The following is a 16,378-nucleotide window of genomic DNA, read 5'->3' as shown; positions in this document are numbered from 1 at the left end:
TATAAACTTCATTTTGTTGTGACTTAAAAAGTCTGTGTATGCAGCAGGGCAGAGTTGAGAAGCAGAAGAAAGGGGTAGAAGCACACCAAAACCTCACAGATGGAAAATGCTCTTCACTTTGAAAAGTTGTTTCAAAGAGATTTTTCATTAATTTTTTCCCATGGTGCTGTTTCCAGCTGACACTTATGAAAGGGTGCTTTTTGTTCAGCTTTTTCATCTAAGAGGGAAAATACATTTTTCTGACCGGTTGGGTGAAATGAAGAAAGCAAGACAGAGTTAGTGCAGTTTCACATCTTCTCTGCACAACAGACATTGTAGGACAGCTGCCAGTGGAGAATCAGGCTTTGCACTTTGCTCAGGAGCTGGTTTATGGGGAGAAGAAGGTGCAGATGTGCACAGAAAGCTCTGACCTTTAATTCAGAGATTTTCTGTTTCTGGTCAAGGTTTTCTTTTTTGTCTTGTGCACCCGTATGTTTCCAGTGCTGGTGCAGTGTCCATGACACCCTGCAGGGGTGGTAGGCAGCTCCCTGAGAACCTAGTTGTGATCATCAGAACTCTTCTGGGCTGGTTGAGTCAAATTCAAATGTCAATGTGTGTGCAGGGGTGATTTTTTTTCATGTAGGTGCAGAGATATCCTATCCACCCTCTGGAAACACCGTGAGAAGAGACAAAAGCAGAAGAAACCCTTGTGTCTTCGGGAGCTTAATGGTTTGCTTTCCCATTGTGTTTCCAGAGTATTCGGTCCAAGGTGGAGCTCACAGTCTGGGACAGCCCTGAGGACATTGGCTTGACCTTCACTGCCACGTGCCAGGATGGGTTGTCCTATCCTGGGCTCAGGAAGTGTGGGGACCTCAAAATTGGAGATACGGTGAGTCTGCCTTTTAATCTGTGCCCTGGAGAGGCTCTTTCACCTGCTTCCCTCCATTGATGATGGTCCTGGGCAATAAAACACCGTTTTGCTCATTTTCCTCTGCTTTCCTCATGATGATATGGTAGTTCTGGGTGGTGCAGGTCAGTCCAAGGTGAACTGTGAGGAAAGAGGGACTACAAGCATCCTGTCTACAGTACTGAGCTAAAGGTCCGGATCAGGCAGCAGGATGAAATAGTCAAAAATGGACTTTTTTCCCTTATTCACAGATATTCACATCCCACTCTCACCTGTGAAATTCCATAGGCAGCAGCCCTTCTCTCCTGTGTTCAATTCCTAGGTTATTGGATGGCAGCACAGGCTGAAATAAATGTTAACATGGCATAATCCATCCTGTGCTTTTGAAAAAGCAGTGAAGCTAAGCTTTGCTTGTTTAAATTGAGTGTTGTTGCAGATAAATGAGTTGCTGGGCTGCAAGGCTAGGGCAAGAGCGCTCAGGTTGGTGGGGAATCTCCTGCCTTTCTTCAGACTTTTGCTGTCCGAGGCCATGGGTGTGGGCTCATTAGCAGCCTGATTGCCTTATTTGAGAAGAGTGACTCTGCAAACATACCAGAGCTCTCAGTGCTGTGGCATATAAAAATAGTTTGAAAGAGTCAACAGTAGCTGGAGTTTTACCCCACCAAATAAGGATCATGTGAGGTGTTAAACAGGGAGGTGGCCTTGCTTTTTAAACTGAATTTACTTGGTCTTGGATAGGTGGGTAGAAGCAATCCCTGTAGCTCCTTGTTCCTACAGCAAAACTTGAACCCCCAAAGAAGCAGAGTCAGTCTGGTGGTTGATCCTGGGCTCCCAGCTTTGGCAGGAGCAGGGGAATGGCTCCAGCTGCTGCAGCTTGTGCCATAAAGGGTCTGGCCGTGAGGGCAGCAGGGAGCTGGCACTGGCAGCCTGAGTGTCAAGGTACCTGCACAGGCAGAAGCAGCTTGTGCCATAAAGGGTCTGGCTGTGAGGGCAGCAGGGAGCTGGCACTGGCACCGCTCCATTTTAGGGGCACCCTGAGTGTCAAGGTGCTGCACAGGCAGAGATACCACAGGATTGTGAGGTCATGTACCGCCACACCCTCTTTTCAGCTGCTTTCTGTCCCATTGCTTTCAGGAAATTTGACTCCTGCTAGGGAAGTTTCCACAAAGAGGATCATGCTGGCACTGGGCCCTAATCTGCCAGGGTTTAGTCCGTGTGGTGGCAGTGCGAGAGCTGACCCAAAACGGGGCTGGAGTGTGCCGGGAATCTGTCGTGTTTCTGGGGGAGTCTGTGCTCCCTTTCTTATGGGAACGAGGAGGGAGAGGTTTAGAGGCTTCCACAGTTAAGAGCAAAAACTGCATTGTCCTCATCAGAACTGGGTTTCCAGTCAACTGGAGTTTTAGCCCACCAAATAAGGATCATGTGAGGTGTTAAACAGGGAGGTGGCCTTGCTTTTTAAACTGAATTTACTTGGTCTTGGGTGGGTGGGTAGAAGCAATCCCTGTATCTCCTTGTTCCTACAGCAAAACTTGAACCCCCAAGAAAGCAGAGTCAGTCTGGTGGTTGATCCTGGGCTCCCAGCTTTGGCAGGAGCAGGGGAGTCAAAGTCAAAAGCTGTCTCCCTGCAGGTTTGTCTGCTGCCTGCATCCCGCAGAGATGAGCAGAGGTGTTATTTTGATGTAACTCTGCACATCTCTTGCACACTGATGTATTTCCGTAGGAAAGAGTAAGCCAGCACTGGCTTGAATCCCTTGAGGCTTTTTTGGTGTTGTCATAAGTTGGATTTTTCCTACGTGTGCCATCCTTCGCTGCCTAGGCAGAAACAATCTTCTTTTAAAGATGAAGTATTTGGTGTAATCCCCTGGTGCGTCACAGGTGAAAGGAAAGATTGTGTTTCAGGCTGTTACTTATTAGAGAAAAGCTGTATTAAAGACTCCTAAAGCTGTTTTATGTATGGATTTTTCTCCCACTGGGAAAACAAGTCATTCACTGGGAAAGCTGCAGCCAGTCAGCTTTGCTTAAACAAAGGTAGACAAGTTATTTAGCTGTGTTTGCTGAAATGGTTTTAAAACCTCATCAGTCCAAGGTCAAATAATTTACCTTGAACATAATTGCCTGGATTAGCCCTCGGACATAATTCCCTCAGTTGGATCAGGGCAAAGGCTGTTCTTTAAAATTTGCCTGCTTGCAAGCAACTAAAATATTTCCGTAGCTGAAAACCTTGGACAAAAATTCCAAACAAATGTAAACTTGGAAAAAATAGTTACTTTTTATGTTTTCTCCAGGGAAGTGGTGTTTTTTCCACTGCTGTTTATCTTGCCCTGCATGTTTCAGAGTGGGGCTGTAAGCTTTGATTGCAAGTTTCAGACTGTTTGAGGTGATTGTGTTGTTAGGCGGATAGAGGATGTTTGTGTTAATTTTCCTGTAGCCTGGCTAGTGATTTTGTCACTGCTGATGATGAGGCAGGCAATACTCTGGGTTTGGAATTGCCCTGCAGATCCCTGCTGGGATCCAGTGGGAAAGGCCAGTTCCACCTTGACAGTGCCTGGACTGGGGGGTGTGTGGGGCTCTCCCTGCTGATGCATGAGTGGAAAGATGGGTGAGCAAGCACAAAAAAAGTGTTTGAAGGTAGACAGGGGAAAAATTAAACTCAACTGTGAAGTCATTAGGAGCACTACTGCCTGGGAGTTCTCCAGAAGACCACATAGCTTTGAAAGCATCATCCCACCCAAAAGGAGTGTATTTAAAAGCAAGCAGGACATCAATGCTATAAAGACAGGTTGTAAGTTACTGGTGTAGCAGTTGCTGCTAGAACACACCTCTGCTCAAATTTCCTTTGCAGCAGGAGGGCTAGAGCTCTGCTGCTCCCCAGGAAAGCCAGTTATGCATCTTTGGTTGCACCTGCTTGCCTCTGTCCCTGTGGAGGATGTCTGGTGCTGGGAAGCACATCATAGCTGGTTTGGGATTTGCTGAAGTTTTTAAAAGTAATTTAAAACTCCTTTTTATAGCTATGAAAGAAAACAAAGGGTAGGCTGAGGCCAAGCAAGCTCTTTGCTTGAGAGATGGGATGGAGTCTGGCATGGCTGCATGAGGTGGTCTGTTGGCTTTTTTTTTTTCTTTTTTTTTTCCCATAAATTCCAGCAGCTGTGATGCTAAATCTGAATTGTAGCAAGCGCTGTGCCAGTGACATAGCATTTTGAGGTGGTTTTGTCAGGCCAAGAGGCTTGGGATTTCCCAGCCCACCACAAGCCTGCATGGCAGGGCTATGCCCAAGGCTGCCCCTAACAAACAGCCCTCTGCTACACAAACATTGCTGGGGGCTTCCAGCAGACCACGCTCTCTCCCCCCTACAAATGAGGTCTTCTTAGAAAAGACCAGGTGTTTAGCTCAGCACTGAACATCCATCTACCAGCACACGTAGACTTGGAAGCCAGAAGAGCTTGGGTGATGCCTTGGAAGCAGATTGATTCTCAGGGCAGTTGCTATGGTGGCTGGTTGCTGTTTCTGTTCCTGCTGGGGGGTGAAATGACACCCTGCCCTCACTCTGCCTTTTCCTGGGCACAGTGTCTGTCCCTGAAAGGCTCTGTCATCCCTGTGCCTGTCACTCTCTGGGGGGAGTGCAGGGGCACACCAACAGGTTTTAGCTAAAGCACAAACCAAAAAAGCAGAGTGTAGGGAGCTGTGATTTTGCTGCAGATTGTTGTCTCTGTCCTTGCTTGGGAGTTTCTTGGCTTGGACCCATGAGGGAAACTCATCACTGCTGTCAAGGGTTTTATTTACACTGTTTGAATCCTCTGGTTGCATAGAAGGCAGTCACTGCCTCAGTGCATTTCTGATGACTGACTGTGCTTTGAACAGTGGAGCCCAACCTCAGGTTTAGCACACAGGCTGTGGTGTCCCCCACCAAATGCCCATCACCTGCCCCAGCTGTTGAGCAAGGTGATCCCATGAACCTGGAGTGCCCAGCCCAGACAGAGCTGTTGAGAAAAAAGCCAGTCAAACTTGAGCTGAGGTTTTGGGGAGCACCAGGAGGAGAGCACAGATTTCTGAGCTGAGAAGTAAAAATCCACTCAGGCAAACTGCTTTGCACCTACATGGCTGTGGCATGAGCCCATCACCAAACTGTGCAGGCATTTCTTCCTTTTATGATCTCTAGTAAAGCTGTCCCCATTGAGTCACTGCCATGACACAGGGATGGGTGGCATGTTATGCTCAGGCTTCCTGTATTCCCAGCAGAAGCCAAGTGGGGTTGAAATACTCTGAAATGAACTTGTTTCTTGTCTCTTGGCATTTGGTCCTTTGGCTAGGAAAAAACCCATTAATTCCTGGGTCCATTTATAAATATTGGAGCCTCATTTTTGTCAGCATTTGAGAGGAGAGATGCCTGCAGACAGTGCTGCCTATGGCTCCAGTCCTTTTGTAGTCCCCCTCATGAAGTGGAGAAGCAGATTTTGGGTGAGAAATAATCTAAGGAAGCAGCAAGATTTAATTCTTGTTAGTGGGAGGTTTAACATGCCTCCTGCATCTGTGAGGGAAGTGGGAAAAGGGAGTAATTTATATTGTGGAGTAAATGTTAATTCAAGTTGCATCCAAATCAGAATCCATGTCACTTAGTCACTAAGTGGTATTTGTTCTGCTGCTCCCCAAGCCCATGTAACAGCTCTGGAGTAGCTGTTTCAAACCATTAATCCAGCTTCTGGAGGGGCCATAGGGGATGGGTACACAAGTATTCTGTTCTCACCAAAGAAATGAACCTGTGTTATCTGCAGCACTGTGCTCTGACAAAGGCAGAGGCTTCCCAAACCCTCAAATGCTTCTTTACTCCCAGTTTTTCTTTGGGTGGAGAGGTTGCCTTTTTGCATTGAGATCTTTGACACACCACTCTGTTCCCTCTACTCTGAAATGTGGGGTGGCTATGGGAGAGGGGCAGAAATCCCTCCTGCCTGCAGCTGGGCTGGGGAAGGGGCAGCTGGCTGCACAGCCCACAGGCTTTTGAACTCCTTGGCTGCCTGCCAGGCAGTTTGACAAAGGAGGAAACATCTCTGCCCTAATTGCATTCCTGCAGGTCCCATAAAACAAGGTGGCAGGAGGGAGGAGAGGCCCCAGTAAGGGCATCACACATTTGCCTCTAATGAAGACAGACTGGCTTGTTGGAGGCCAAGCTTCATTAGTTTCAGTTGCTCCAGACCTATTTTTTCTGGGATGGAGGGACACAGAGTAATGTGGCATCATATGGGTCTCTAAAGAAATATCCTGTTACCCACCACTCCTGTTCCCCAGCTCCCTGTGTGAGTGTAATTTGTGTGCTCTTCAGCCCAGGACTCTGGTTGTAGACAGGCACATCACTAATTACAGAAGAGCACTTGTCATGCTGCAGCCCTTCCTCCCCCTAAAACACAAAAAATCTCATTGTGAAAATCCATACTGCCTGAGCAGCACGGCAGCTACCGCTGGTGGTCCAGCTTTCGGGGAGTTTTTTGTGGTTTCTCTCTTTTTTTTTTTTTTTTTTTTTTTTTTTAGAATTATAATAAATCAGATTTAGCAACAATTTTGCATCCGTAAATGAAGCTAGTCTCTCTAGCTTGTGAGCAGCTGTGAGGATCTGAACTGGTAAAGGTGACTGAAGGTCGTGGCTGGCTAAAGCACAGCACGATGGGGATGCCTTGGAGCACAGGAGCTGGTCTGGCCTCCCTTACCAGCACAGGGCTTCCAGTGACACAGAAAACTCAGATCAGCCACAGAGCATCAGGTGTCACATCTGCAAGTACATGCAGGTGTCAGAATCACTTCTGAGATGGGATGTGGGAAGAGACAGCTCATTGAAATTTCGGGGTTTGTTTTGCAGAGAATAGCCAAGCTGACGCGCGATGTGGCTCCAGCTGCCCTGCCCAAACCACTACAAAAACTGCTGAGCTCATTGAAGTCCTCAGTATTTACTTCTGAATGCTTCCTCTCTTGGTTTTAGTAAATAGGGAAGCTCAGGGAGGTTTTAGCCTGTACTAAGACGCAGGGATTTGAGGCTTTTTTGTTTTGTTTTGTTTTGTTTTAACACAGCCTCAAATTAGAAACCTCACTCGTGCTTTTGCAATTTGTTTTCACTGTACCCTGTCCATAACACATTTAACAGCCAGTGGGACGATGGCTCAGTGCCAGTGCCCTGGTCTCTGCTCCTGCATTAGAGCTCCATGCTTTGAGAGTGGCACTTGGGTTTGATTCCCCCGCTGGTATCTCCACCCTGGGGATTTGGATGGGATCTGTTACTATACAAATCACTGTGCCCATGGACACGTTATCTGGAAATAGACTTCCTTCCACATTAGGAGGATAAGAAAATAGATTTTCTTCCACATTACTACTCACCTACCCAGTGGTGAATGAAGCTACCATCCTGGGTGGCAATAATTCTGCCTCTTGGATGGAGGATGCTGGTGTGCCTCTGAAAGCTCAGATGTGAGAATAAAGGTGATCCACATCTTTCAGACACACAACAGCATTTTATTTTTGATCTTAATTATTTTCATTCCTAATGCCTAAATTTTTAGCAGAAGCCGCTGTTAAGAAAGAAATGGGTAGTATTTGATTTGTTAACCTCTGAGGTGCAGGTGATGTTTGAGTGTGGTTTGGGGAGGAAGGAGAGCTTCCCTTGTGCCCGCTGTCTGTGGTTGTGCTGCAGGTGGTGTGGCTTTTGACGAATGTACCCCTGCCAGAAGGGAAGAGGGTGGCCTGTGGCAGAAAGAAGAGAGGGAACAGAGCCTAAACCACATCTGCAATGCTTCCTTTTAAGTCACGTCAAGTCTTGTTATCTGTAGGTTTTTCTGAGCACTGCTTAGTAAAAGAGAACCTGAAGAAGAGAGACAAAAGGACCATATAGATATGGAAGTTAAAAATAAACCTTTGGGTGTTGCTAAGTGCTGGTGCAGCTGTGAGCCAGGCAGCTGTGGGGAGATGCAGCTCCGTCTCTGGGGCAGCTGCCCCGCAGGTCAATCCCTCTGTGCTTCCCATGTGGGAGGAGGATGGGGAGCACACATCTACCAGCATATTTGAGACTTGTTTTGGTGACAGAGGATGCAGTGTCAGCTCGGGTCACTGTGCTGTAACCTCACAGTACCAGTTGCTTTGTGAGTAGTCCCAGTCATTAGCAGCAGGCTGGGGGCACAGGGGTCAGTGGCTGCGGGGTGCAGGGCATGGGAGAGGGGTTTGGGGTGAGCAGAACTAAGTAAAGTCCTCTGAAACAAACCCCTGTATCATTAGGGAGTTGTAGCACTGTGAACGCCCATTTTCCCCCCAAAGAGCAGGGTAGGAGGAGGAGTCTGGGCTGGAAGACACAGCAGTCTGTGTGTGTTGTCACACTGTGTGGGGCACAGAGTGCCCTTGGGAGCCCACAAACCTGGTTTCAGGCACCCTGAGGTCTCTTGTCTACAGTGCCACTTGCACCAGGGGACCTTATGCCCAGAACAGACAACAAGGAGGTGGCACTGCATCTCTCTTTTACAATGTGGTCAAAACTCAGACTGCATATTCAAGTTTTCTAAAGACCTTTCTCCTTTGTGCATTCCCATTTGGCCTTTGCTTTTATCACCTGCAGGAGCTGCTCTGCCAAGGGTCCTGTCCTGAGATGTCTGTGAGCCAGGGAATAAATGGATGAAACAAAATAACCCCCCTGAATAAGAAGGAAAAATAAACCTCTGACTTGCTGTGTCCCATAGCCGTGAGGAGCTGATCCCAGAGCACCTGTGCCTGGTGTCACTCTTGGGTGGGCATCCCCTCTCCACCTGACATCCCTCCTCCACCTGTGAAACAGTTGGGCTCCAGTAAGAACAGACTACAAACATTTAATAAGGAACAAACCAAATGGGGCACCTCTGCTGTCCTCTTCCTTTTCTGGGGTTAAACTGCAAAGCTGTTCTGCTGACTCTCATCACATGGATTGCTGTAAAGAATTGGAGGGTTTAGGTCAACTCCATTTATTCCAATCCAGTGGGTCAGCTTAAAAAAAAAAAAAAAAAAAAAAAAAAGGACCAGGTCAGCTGGAGCAGGCAGGGCTGAGGACTGTGGTTAACTGAATCCACCTTCATCCTGCTCAGACTGATGCCACTCTTGCCCTGCTTGCAAGCTCCCTGCAAATGCTGTTTGGCTGTGTGTCCAGTGTCATTTGGCTGCACAATGTCTAAGTCCCAGATCAAGAAAAATGCCTTTTTTTTTCTTTAAATGTGTGTTTCCATAAACCAGAACTTTTCTTAGGCCAGCTGTTGAACTGTTGGTATTCCTGCTTGCCCTCCTGTGGAGTGTGGGGCTGCCATGCTGTTGCAACATTTTGTAGCAGCAGAATGTGATTGCTCAAGCAGTGATTTAGAAAACATTTCCACAGGTGAGGAAGGAACTGTGGAGGTGCCTGCTGCTGCTGACACATGTGGGATGTTGGCTTTTGGGCCTCGTTCTGGCAACAAGAGCTGGTGTCTGAGCCCTGGGGTCAACCTGGGCTGCTTCCCTTGGTGCCTTGGGTCTGGCCGTGCTCTGCCAGACAGCAGTGAGCTCTGAGAGCAACACTTGAAACCTCTCAGCCTTTAGTGTGGAGAGTCATTGAGAAAGTCTGCTCTTCACACAGTGTGAAGAGGAGCAGAAACTGCAGGGAGGTGTCTGGGACATGCTCACCTGAGGCTGTGGGCAGCCTGTGGTGCTCTGTGCTTGCATCATGTGCTCGCTGTGCCAGGGTGGCACCTTCTGTGCAGGGAAGGCTTATTTGAGGGCAGGGACACCCAGCCCTGAGCTCCCAGATGGTTTGAAAGGCTGTAGAGAGATTCCACACTAGGGTTGTGTGAGTGGCTGGCTGGCAGTAGCATTCCTCTGTAGAAGTGTTTGATTTTAACTTGTGGGCAAAGGGTTCCTGAGCATCAGCCAGGACCAAATTCAGCAGGGTGTCCCGTGGTGCTCTGGGTCTGCTCATCTCCAGGAGCTGTGGCTCATAGTCTCATTGCAGAGAGGGGCTGAGAGCCACGTGGGAGGTGTTTGCATTCCAAATTTCATCTTCATGAAGTCTGGCCTTTTGGAGGAGCATGGGGCTGACTCAGTGCATGTGTTTACTCACATCTTCAGTCCTTGGGTGGCTCCTGAAACCGCTTCCTCCCAGGACATCATTTCCATCCTTCCCCAATCTCTCTCTTCTTCTTGTTCTTCCTCTCAGAACTTATTTTTTCCCCTTTAACCTGGTTTCTCTTCTCTTTTCAGTTTAATATTGAGTCATGTGCCCCTGTCCTCCGTGTGCCTCCTCATCCTGCTCTATGCCTGTTCAAAAGGCTGAAGATCCCAGAGTTCAAATGCCTCTGGGCTGGGACAAACAGCATGGGGTGACCTTGTCTGCTGGCTGTGACCTGTGAAAGCATGGCCAGTGCTCCTAGCTGCAATGTAAAAATGCCTGGTCCCCTCTCTAATTGCACTGCTAATGACTCCTGTGCTGTGCTTCAGGTCAGAGATGGCTGCAGGCCAGTACAGGTGGATGGTTCTTGGCTAGAATGCTCTGTGCCCCATGGATATGCTCCTCTAGATTTCTTTCACAGCAGTTAAATGCAGTATTTGTTATTACACCACCATTAGCATGACATTGTAACCTGTGAAATGTTACTGGTTATTGTGGAGTTGGACTCTGTGGTCCTCATGGGTCCCTTCCACCCTGAGATATTTGATGATCTTTGGATTTCTCACAGGAACACAAATGATGATTCCATTTGTGTTAGTGCTCAGTGCTGTGTTTATTCCTTTTGTTCCTTGGTGTTCCTGGCAAGCATACCCTGCCTGCCCCACCTGGCTCACACCACCTGTCTTTGTATTGGTTTTTCACTGAAACAGCAACTAGGCTGGACATTCTCTCCCCAGTGTATGGAGTACTGCTCTCCCAGAGTCTCTATTCCTGGCACGAAAGGGCAAAGCTGCCCTTTGTTACCCCTTCTTTCTCCCTGCCCAGGCTCTTATTGCTGTCCAAGCCTTGCAGCTCTCCCCAAATCTGGCAGCAGCTCCTCGAGGGCCAAGCCGCACAGAGCGCTGCTGTTCCTGCCTCTTTTCACTGCCGTTTCTCCTTGTCTCTGAGCGGACCCTTAGCAAGTGTGAACGCATGCTAATGAGCCATTAAATGCCCAGCAGAATCAAAGAATACAGGAGTGACGTCTTTGACATCTTTATGGGAGCCAGAGCTCTGTCTTTGGGGCTCTGCTCTTAAAGTGGCACAACGAGTGGGCTGCAACCTGAGATCTCATCTGAAGATGCATGCATGTACCCAAACCCCCTGTCTTGTGCAGCTGCCCCCTCCCAGGGCAAAAAACCCCATAGAAAGCTCCAAAAAACGCAAGATGAACCCAGAAAATAAAGCTTAGATGGTCTTAGAACAAACTCTCTTTAAATGCTCTACTGGCCAGCATCTCCGTGAGCTTGGTGTCTGAATTTGGTCTCTCTGGTGATGGTCATTGACAGAAATGCACAATTGGAAATGAATGTTGTATTTGGGGCTTAAAGGCAGAAAGTCTTAGATCAGCAGGTGAGTGGAATTCTGGGTCTCTGCATTTCTTGTTGACATGCACTGACAACCTGTGAATTTTATTTATAAAATTGAGCTTACATAATTGACCTGAAAGGGAAGCGCAGCACAGCCTGTGTGTTCATCCTGTCTCTTTTTCTTTTTCTTTGTCTTACTTTGAGTGATATCCTGACTTTTTCCAGGTACTTTGTTAAGGGAGAAATCTCTTACAAAACCATGGACCTTTGGTGAACTTGCACCAAATTATGTGTTTGCATCCAAACACAGCACTGGGCAAGGCTCCTAAGGCACTGCATTTTGCAGAGGAAGAATCTCTCTCTACTCTAGAGCCCACTCCTCTCAACAGAGTCCATCAGAAAGGACATTCAACCCACTTGTGCTTCAGCAGGAAGGGATTTAAACTGCTGTTTTTTTTTAAGGATGGATCTGAACCATAGAATTTGGCCCTGGACTTTAGGGATTTGGGATCACACAGCTTTGGTTTTGGAGACAAATTTTATTTTAAGAACATATCTGGAGGTTTTTTGGGTAGTAGGAGCTGGTAGGAGTCAGCTCAGGTGTCAGAGCAAAGGATGAAGCTTATCCATCCTGGAGCATGGTGTGTTGGTGGAAGGGTTGCAACACCGTAGCTTTTCTCAAGCCTTTTCTATGCCTTTCAGCAACTGCATGGTTGCCATATGTCCCCTCGTGTTTCCAAATGTTCCAGAGCCTCCACAGTGACTAAAGCTGAAGTGCAGAGTTGTATAAGCAGATCTGAGCAGAGACAGGCCAGGAAGTTTCTAAGTGGGGGAGAAGCTCCTGGCTCTGACCTGCCCGTGGGTATTAGTGGTATCTGGGCAGGACTGGGAGGGCCAAGTGGAAAATGGGGGTTTTTTTAAGCAGTTTTATTTGTCAGGGTTTTTAGGTAGAAAGGAAACAAATGGAGAGCTCTGCATTCAGGAGGGTTTCATTTGTGAGCAAATCTGTGAGGGCTGGAGAGCTGGGGGAGAGGGGAGCACTGCTGTGGGAGAGGAGTTGCTATGTACCATGGGACACCCAGTGAACACCTGCATGTGGACAGGTGGAGGTTGACAGGAAGGGACAGTGGCCCTTTTTGAGTTAGAGGTTTGGAGAGAGACACAGTAGGGGCAAAAACACCAGAAGATTCACACATACCACCCAATTCTGATCTGGCTTAAGGAATAATATGAATTGTTGGCAGTTCCTGCAGTGCCTTCCATGTCAGGTACTTAGAGGGTAACAAAGCCAAGGATGAGCACGTGCCTAGAGTGGTGGGATGGTATTTTGGCCCATGGCTCAAAGGAGAGCAGCACATCCATCCCAGGATAAAAGCTCTGTGTCCCTGGGAGGATCTGGCACCAGCCCTTGCCCCATAGCTCTCCCTGCATCAGTAACAGAGTTGGCAGCAGGACCTGAAATCTCCAATTCCCAGCTCTGCGTCTCCATCCAAAAGGCCACATGTGACAGGCTTGGCTGAGGAGCTAATGAAAGTAGAAGTAGAAAGGATTTGTGGAGTGCTGAGCTTACTTGGAAAAAAAAAAAAAAAAGGAAGGCTTTATTTTAAGAAATGCAGCTTTAGATCTCTTTCAGGAAATGACTCCTCACTGCCCATTTTGGCTTTCTGATGGATCATCAGCTGTATCTCGTGGTTGCATTTCAGCTTCACTTCTTTAGCAGAGAGAAGGAAAATGAGGAAAGGCTGGCCAGGGCTGCCACAGGAAATCTGCCTGCCACGGATAGCTTTCAGCTGCTTCATGAAACAGCAGTTTCCAAAACCATGTCTTCCTTGTCCATTTCTCCCTGAACCCAGAAATTCCCAAGTGAGGATAAACTGGAGTGCTGAGGGGGGGGGTTTGTAATGGCAGTGCTGCGCTGTGGGGGATGCTGGCAGTAATGTCAGCTGGTGATGGGACTTGTACCCATGGCTGAATTAGCAGCTCAAGCCTGCATTTATTTCTTCACCTTTGGTTTAATTATTCTGCATCTCCAGTGCTGTTTTTGATGATTGGTGAGCCCAGTGCTGGGATTGAAATCTTGGTTAAATCCATATGCTTCAGGATATGAGCATCCATTGCAATGGGAAGATGCACAGATCCATGGTGTCTGGTGTCAGTAACATTCAGAAAAGCACTATTTGCTTCCTATTAACCTCTTAGTGTTTGTTTTGCAGCTTCAGTATTGCATTGTGGATAAATGACTGTGGGCAAGCTCTCTCCTGGTGTGAGTGGAGGCAGTCGGATGAATTCCAGGTTACACAGAAACCTTGAACCCTTGACATTTGTCTGTCTGTGTTTCTGTAGTAGCCTCCTTAGCACAAGGAGGTTGTGATGCTCAGTGGGCTCCAGGGGTTGGGGATGCTCCTGCCTTCCTGCCTCCCTCGTTTTCCCTGCTGGACTGCCATGACCCAGGGAGTGGATCCTGAACCCATCCCCGCTGTTTGAAATTCCTGGAGCTCTCTCCAAGTCCCTGTGGGTGCTGACCATCTGGCAGTGCCCTGGGCCAGAGCTGTGCCGTGGGCAGGCTGCCTGGCCTGGCCTCTTCATGTGCAGCACTGCCTGCTTTGAGCCATGGAAAGAAATGACTAGGGAAGCTGATGATTTATTTGCCTAAGCAGGCACTGTGTCTTACCCTAGCCTTTTCCCAAATGAAAAGCCCTATGTTTTCTAAGTGTTCCAAGGCTTTTCTGCTGCCCTTCTTCCTCCCACTCAAAACGTGCTGTTCACAGAGCCTCTCCCTCAGACATCAACCACTTTTGCTGAGAGATTGGGAGGTCTGGCACAAAACTGGTGCTCAAGCAGTGCCCTCTGTCTGTAGGGTTTGACTTCTCTCATAAGCAGATGTTTTTGATCCATGGTTCTGGACCCCTTCTTCACTGGGGCTCTCTGGGTGAAGAAGCAGCCAGGGCTTGTTAAAGGGATGACACTGGAGAATGTGGAAATTGCTTGCCATGACTTATTTCTCTTAGTCGTTTTTCCTGTAGGTTTTTTTCTATTTCAGTCTACTTGTTCAAATAACCAAAAATGACAAAAGCACAGCCTTTCGGAGATTGTGACCCAAAGTCTGGATGTGAGCACAGAGGCACAAAAATAAATGGTTTGATGTAATGGGAGCAAAATACAGTATGATCTTTCTCCTCCTGAGTGCTCAGAAACCACTGAACTGGCTTAAAAATCATGACTTGTTTTTCTTGTATGTTAGGCACATCAGTTTAATGTTCTAGAAGATGGGGGAAAAAGGAGTGTTGGAGGAGGCTTGTTTTCAAACCTTTTCCACCTCTCCTTAAAAACTAGGATCATGTTTTTTCTTTCAAAAGAAAGCTGGTGTTTTTTGCATGAATTTGTCGTCCCCAGAAGTAGGCGGGTTTGGGGAGACCACCTTCTATGAAACGGGACAGAGCTTTTAGTGAACTGAGTTTCAGACCTCTTGGTGCAGTTCCTAAGGCGCGGTTATCACGGAGGGCAGACGGGCTGTCCTGCCAAGCAGGGTCACAGCCTGCTCTCAGGAAGGCTGGGATGAAATCAGGGTCAGAGGCTGGAAGCTTCTGCCAGAAGCTGCTATCCTGATCTGGGAATGACCCTGCTTGGGAAGAACGCTGCTGTGGGGGTGCCAGGCTGGGTCTGTGCGGTGCCATGCTGGGGGCAGGGAGGATTTGGGCTGTGGCTGCCATCCTGGGGGGCAGCTGGGCTGAAATGAGGATGGTGGGATGTCCTGGGAGAAGCTGCCTGAGTGACAGTGAGATGTGCAGCCCAGCCAGGGCACAGCAGTGGGATGGGGATGTGTTTTGGGATGGGGAGAGGTGGAAGCACCAGCTGGGCTGTGAGTTTCAACCCCTCTGGTGGTGTCCTTGGGAGCAGTGCATCCCATGGCTCCTGCCCAGATGGGTCCCAGACTAGTAAAGCTCAGTCTGGGGACTGCTTTCCCCACACAGAAGCATTGCTTTCCTGTGCACACCCTCCCAGCAGGTTTCTGCAGCCTCCTGACATGTGTTTTGTGTTAGCCCCCTGCCCTGAAGGTCAGGAGCTGACTGGAAAGAATGTTATCAAATTCAGGGGGAGCATTTAATTTCCTAGTTAGATCTGGATCTTTTAAACTTCTAAGCTTGTCTCATTTTGAATATGGGAACAGAAGAAAACATCTCTTATTATGTTTGGAGAACACAATTAATGTATTTTGGCTTCACAAACCAGCTTTAGCAGAGAATGTATAAACTCAGAAGGTTCAAGGGGGTTAAAGTCCAGGGTGACGTCCTGTACCACGAGACTGCTGCTGGTGCAGAGGTGTCTTGAAACACACGCTCCTTGAGGACACATTGCCATGGAAATGAAACTGGGAAGTGAAACTGGGTTCATCATGGGCACGGTGGTGGAAGGTTTCCTGCAGGCACAATGGCACAGAGACTGCTTAGCCACATCAGCACCGTGTGGGACCGTGGGAGAGAGAGCTGGGACTGGGAAGGAGCAGCACACTGTGCTGCAACGTGTGGTACTGGGTAACACTGCAAACCACAGCTCTGGGTCACTGTCACCAAAAGCCTTGCTGCCACGTAGCCTCAGGACTCCTCTCAGTTTGTGTCCCTAGTGAGAGGGTGGAGTGTATTCCCACCTTGGATGCTCCAGGTGGATGTTGAAAAGTGGGACAACTCTTATTGTGCCCATATGAACAACAAATGTTTCTCATTCACTGAGTTTCTGTAGTCTGCAGGCTGTGTGGGAGATGGATGGCACCAGAAGTGTAGCTCATGGTGCTTGCAGGAGTGGCCACTCTTTCAAGCTGATGGAAGCAGTGGAGACTGTGACATCTTTGCCAGTGAAGGTCAAGATGGAAATTTCTGCTCTTGGCACATTGACCATGATGAGCTTCAGCCAGTGACTTCTTGAACACTAAGCCAGTGTGGCCAAGGCAGGAAACACATGTCAACATGTTTTGACATTTTAAGCTCACACCCCACACTTAGTCACCCTCATACA

At 48.1% G+C, this 16,378-nt stretch overlaps 1 protein-coding gene across 1 annotated transcript in view; it reads left to right on the top strand.

Moving 5' to 3' along the window:
- Positions 1–16,378, top strand: part of ITGB5 (integrin subunit beta 5) — a 56,844-nt gene that overhangs the window by 31,566 nt on the left and 8,900 nt on the right. Inside the window, exons 9-10 of the mRNA XM_039702118.1 lie at positions 734–868; positions 1,323–1,366. Of these exons, the coding sequence (XP_039558052.1) occupies positions 734–868; positions 1,323–1,366 (179 nt within the window). The remainder of the gene's footprint in view (positions 1–733; positions 869–1,322; positions 1,367–16,378) is intronic.

This window comes from Passer montanus, unplaced genomic scaffold, assembly GCF_014805655.1.
Source record: "Passer montanus isolate IOZ18808 unplaced genomic scaffold, ASM1480565v1 scaffold1, whole genome shotgun sequence".
In the NCBI taxonomy this organism is placed as follows: domain Eukaryota; kingdom Metazoa; phylum Chordata; class Aves; order Passeriformes; family Passeridae; genus Passer; species Passer montanus.
Note: the sequence above shows the minus strand (reverse complement) of the source record. Positions and strands in the feature narration are given on the sequence as shown.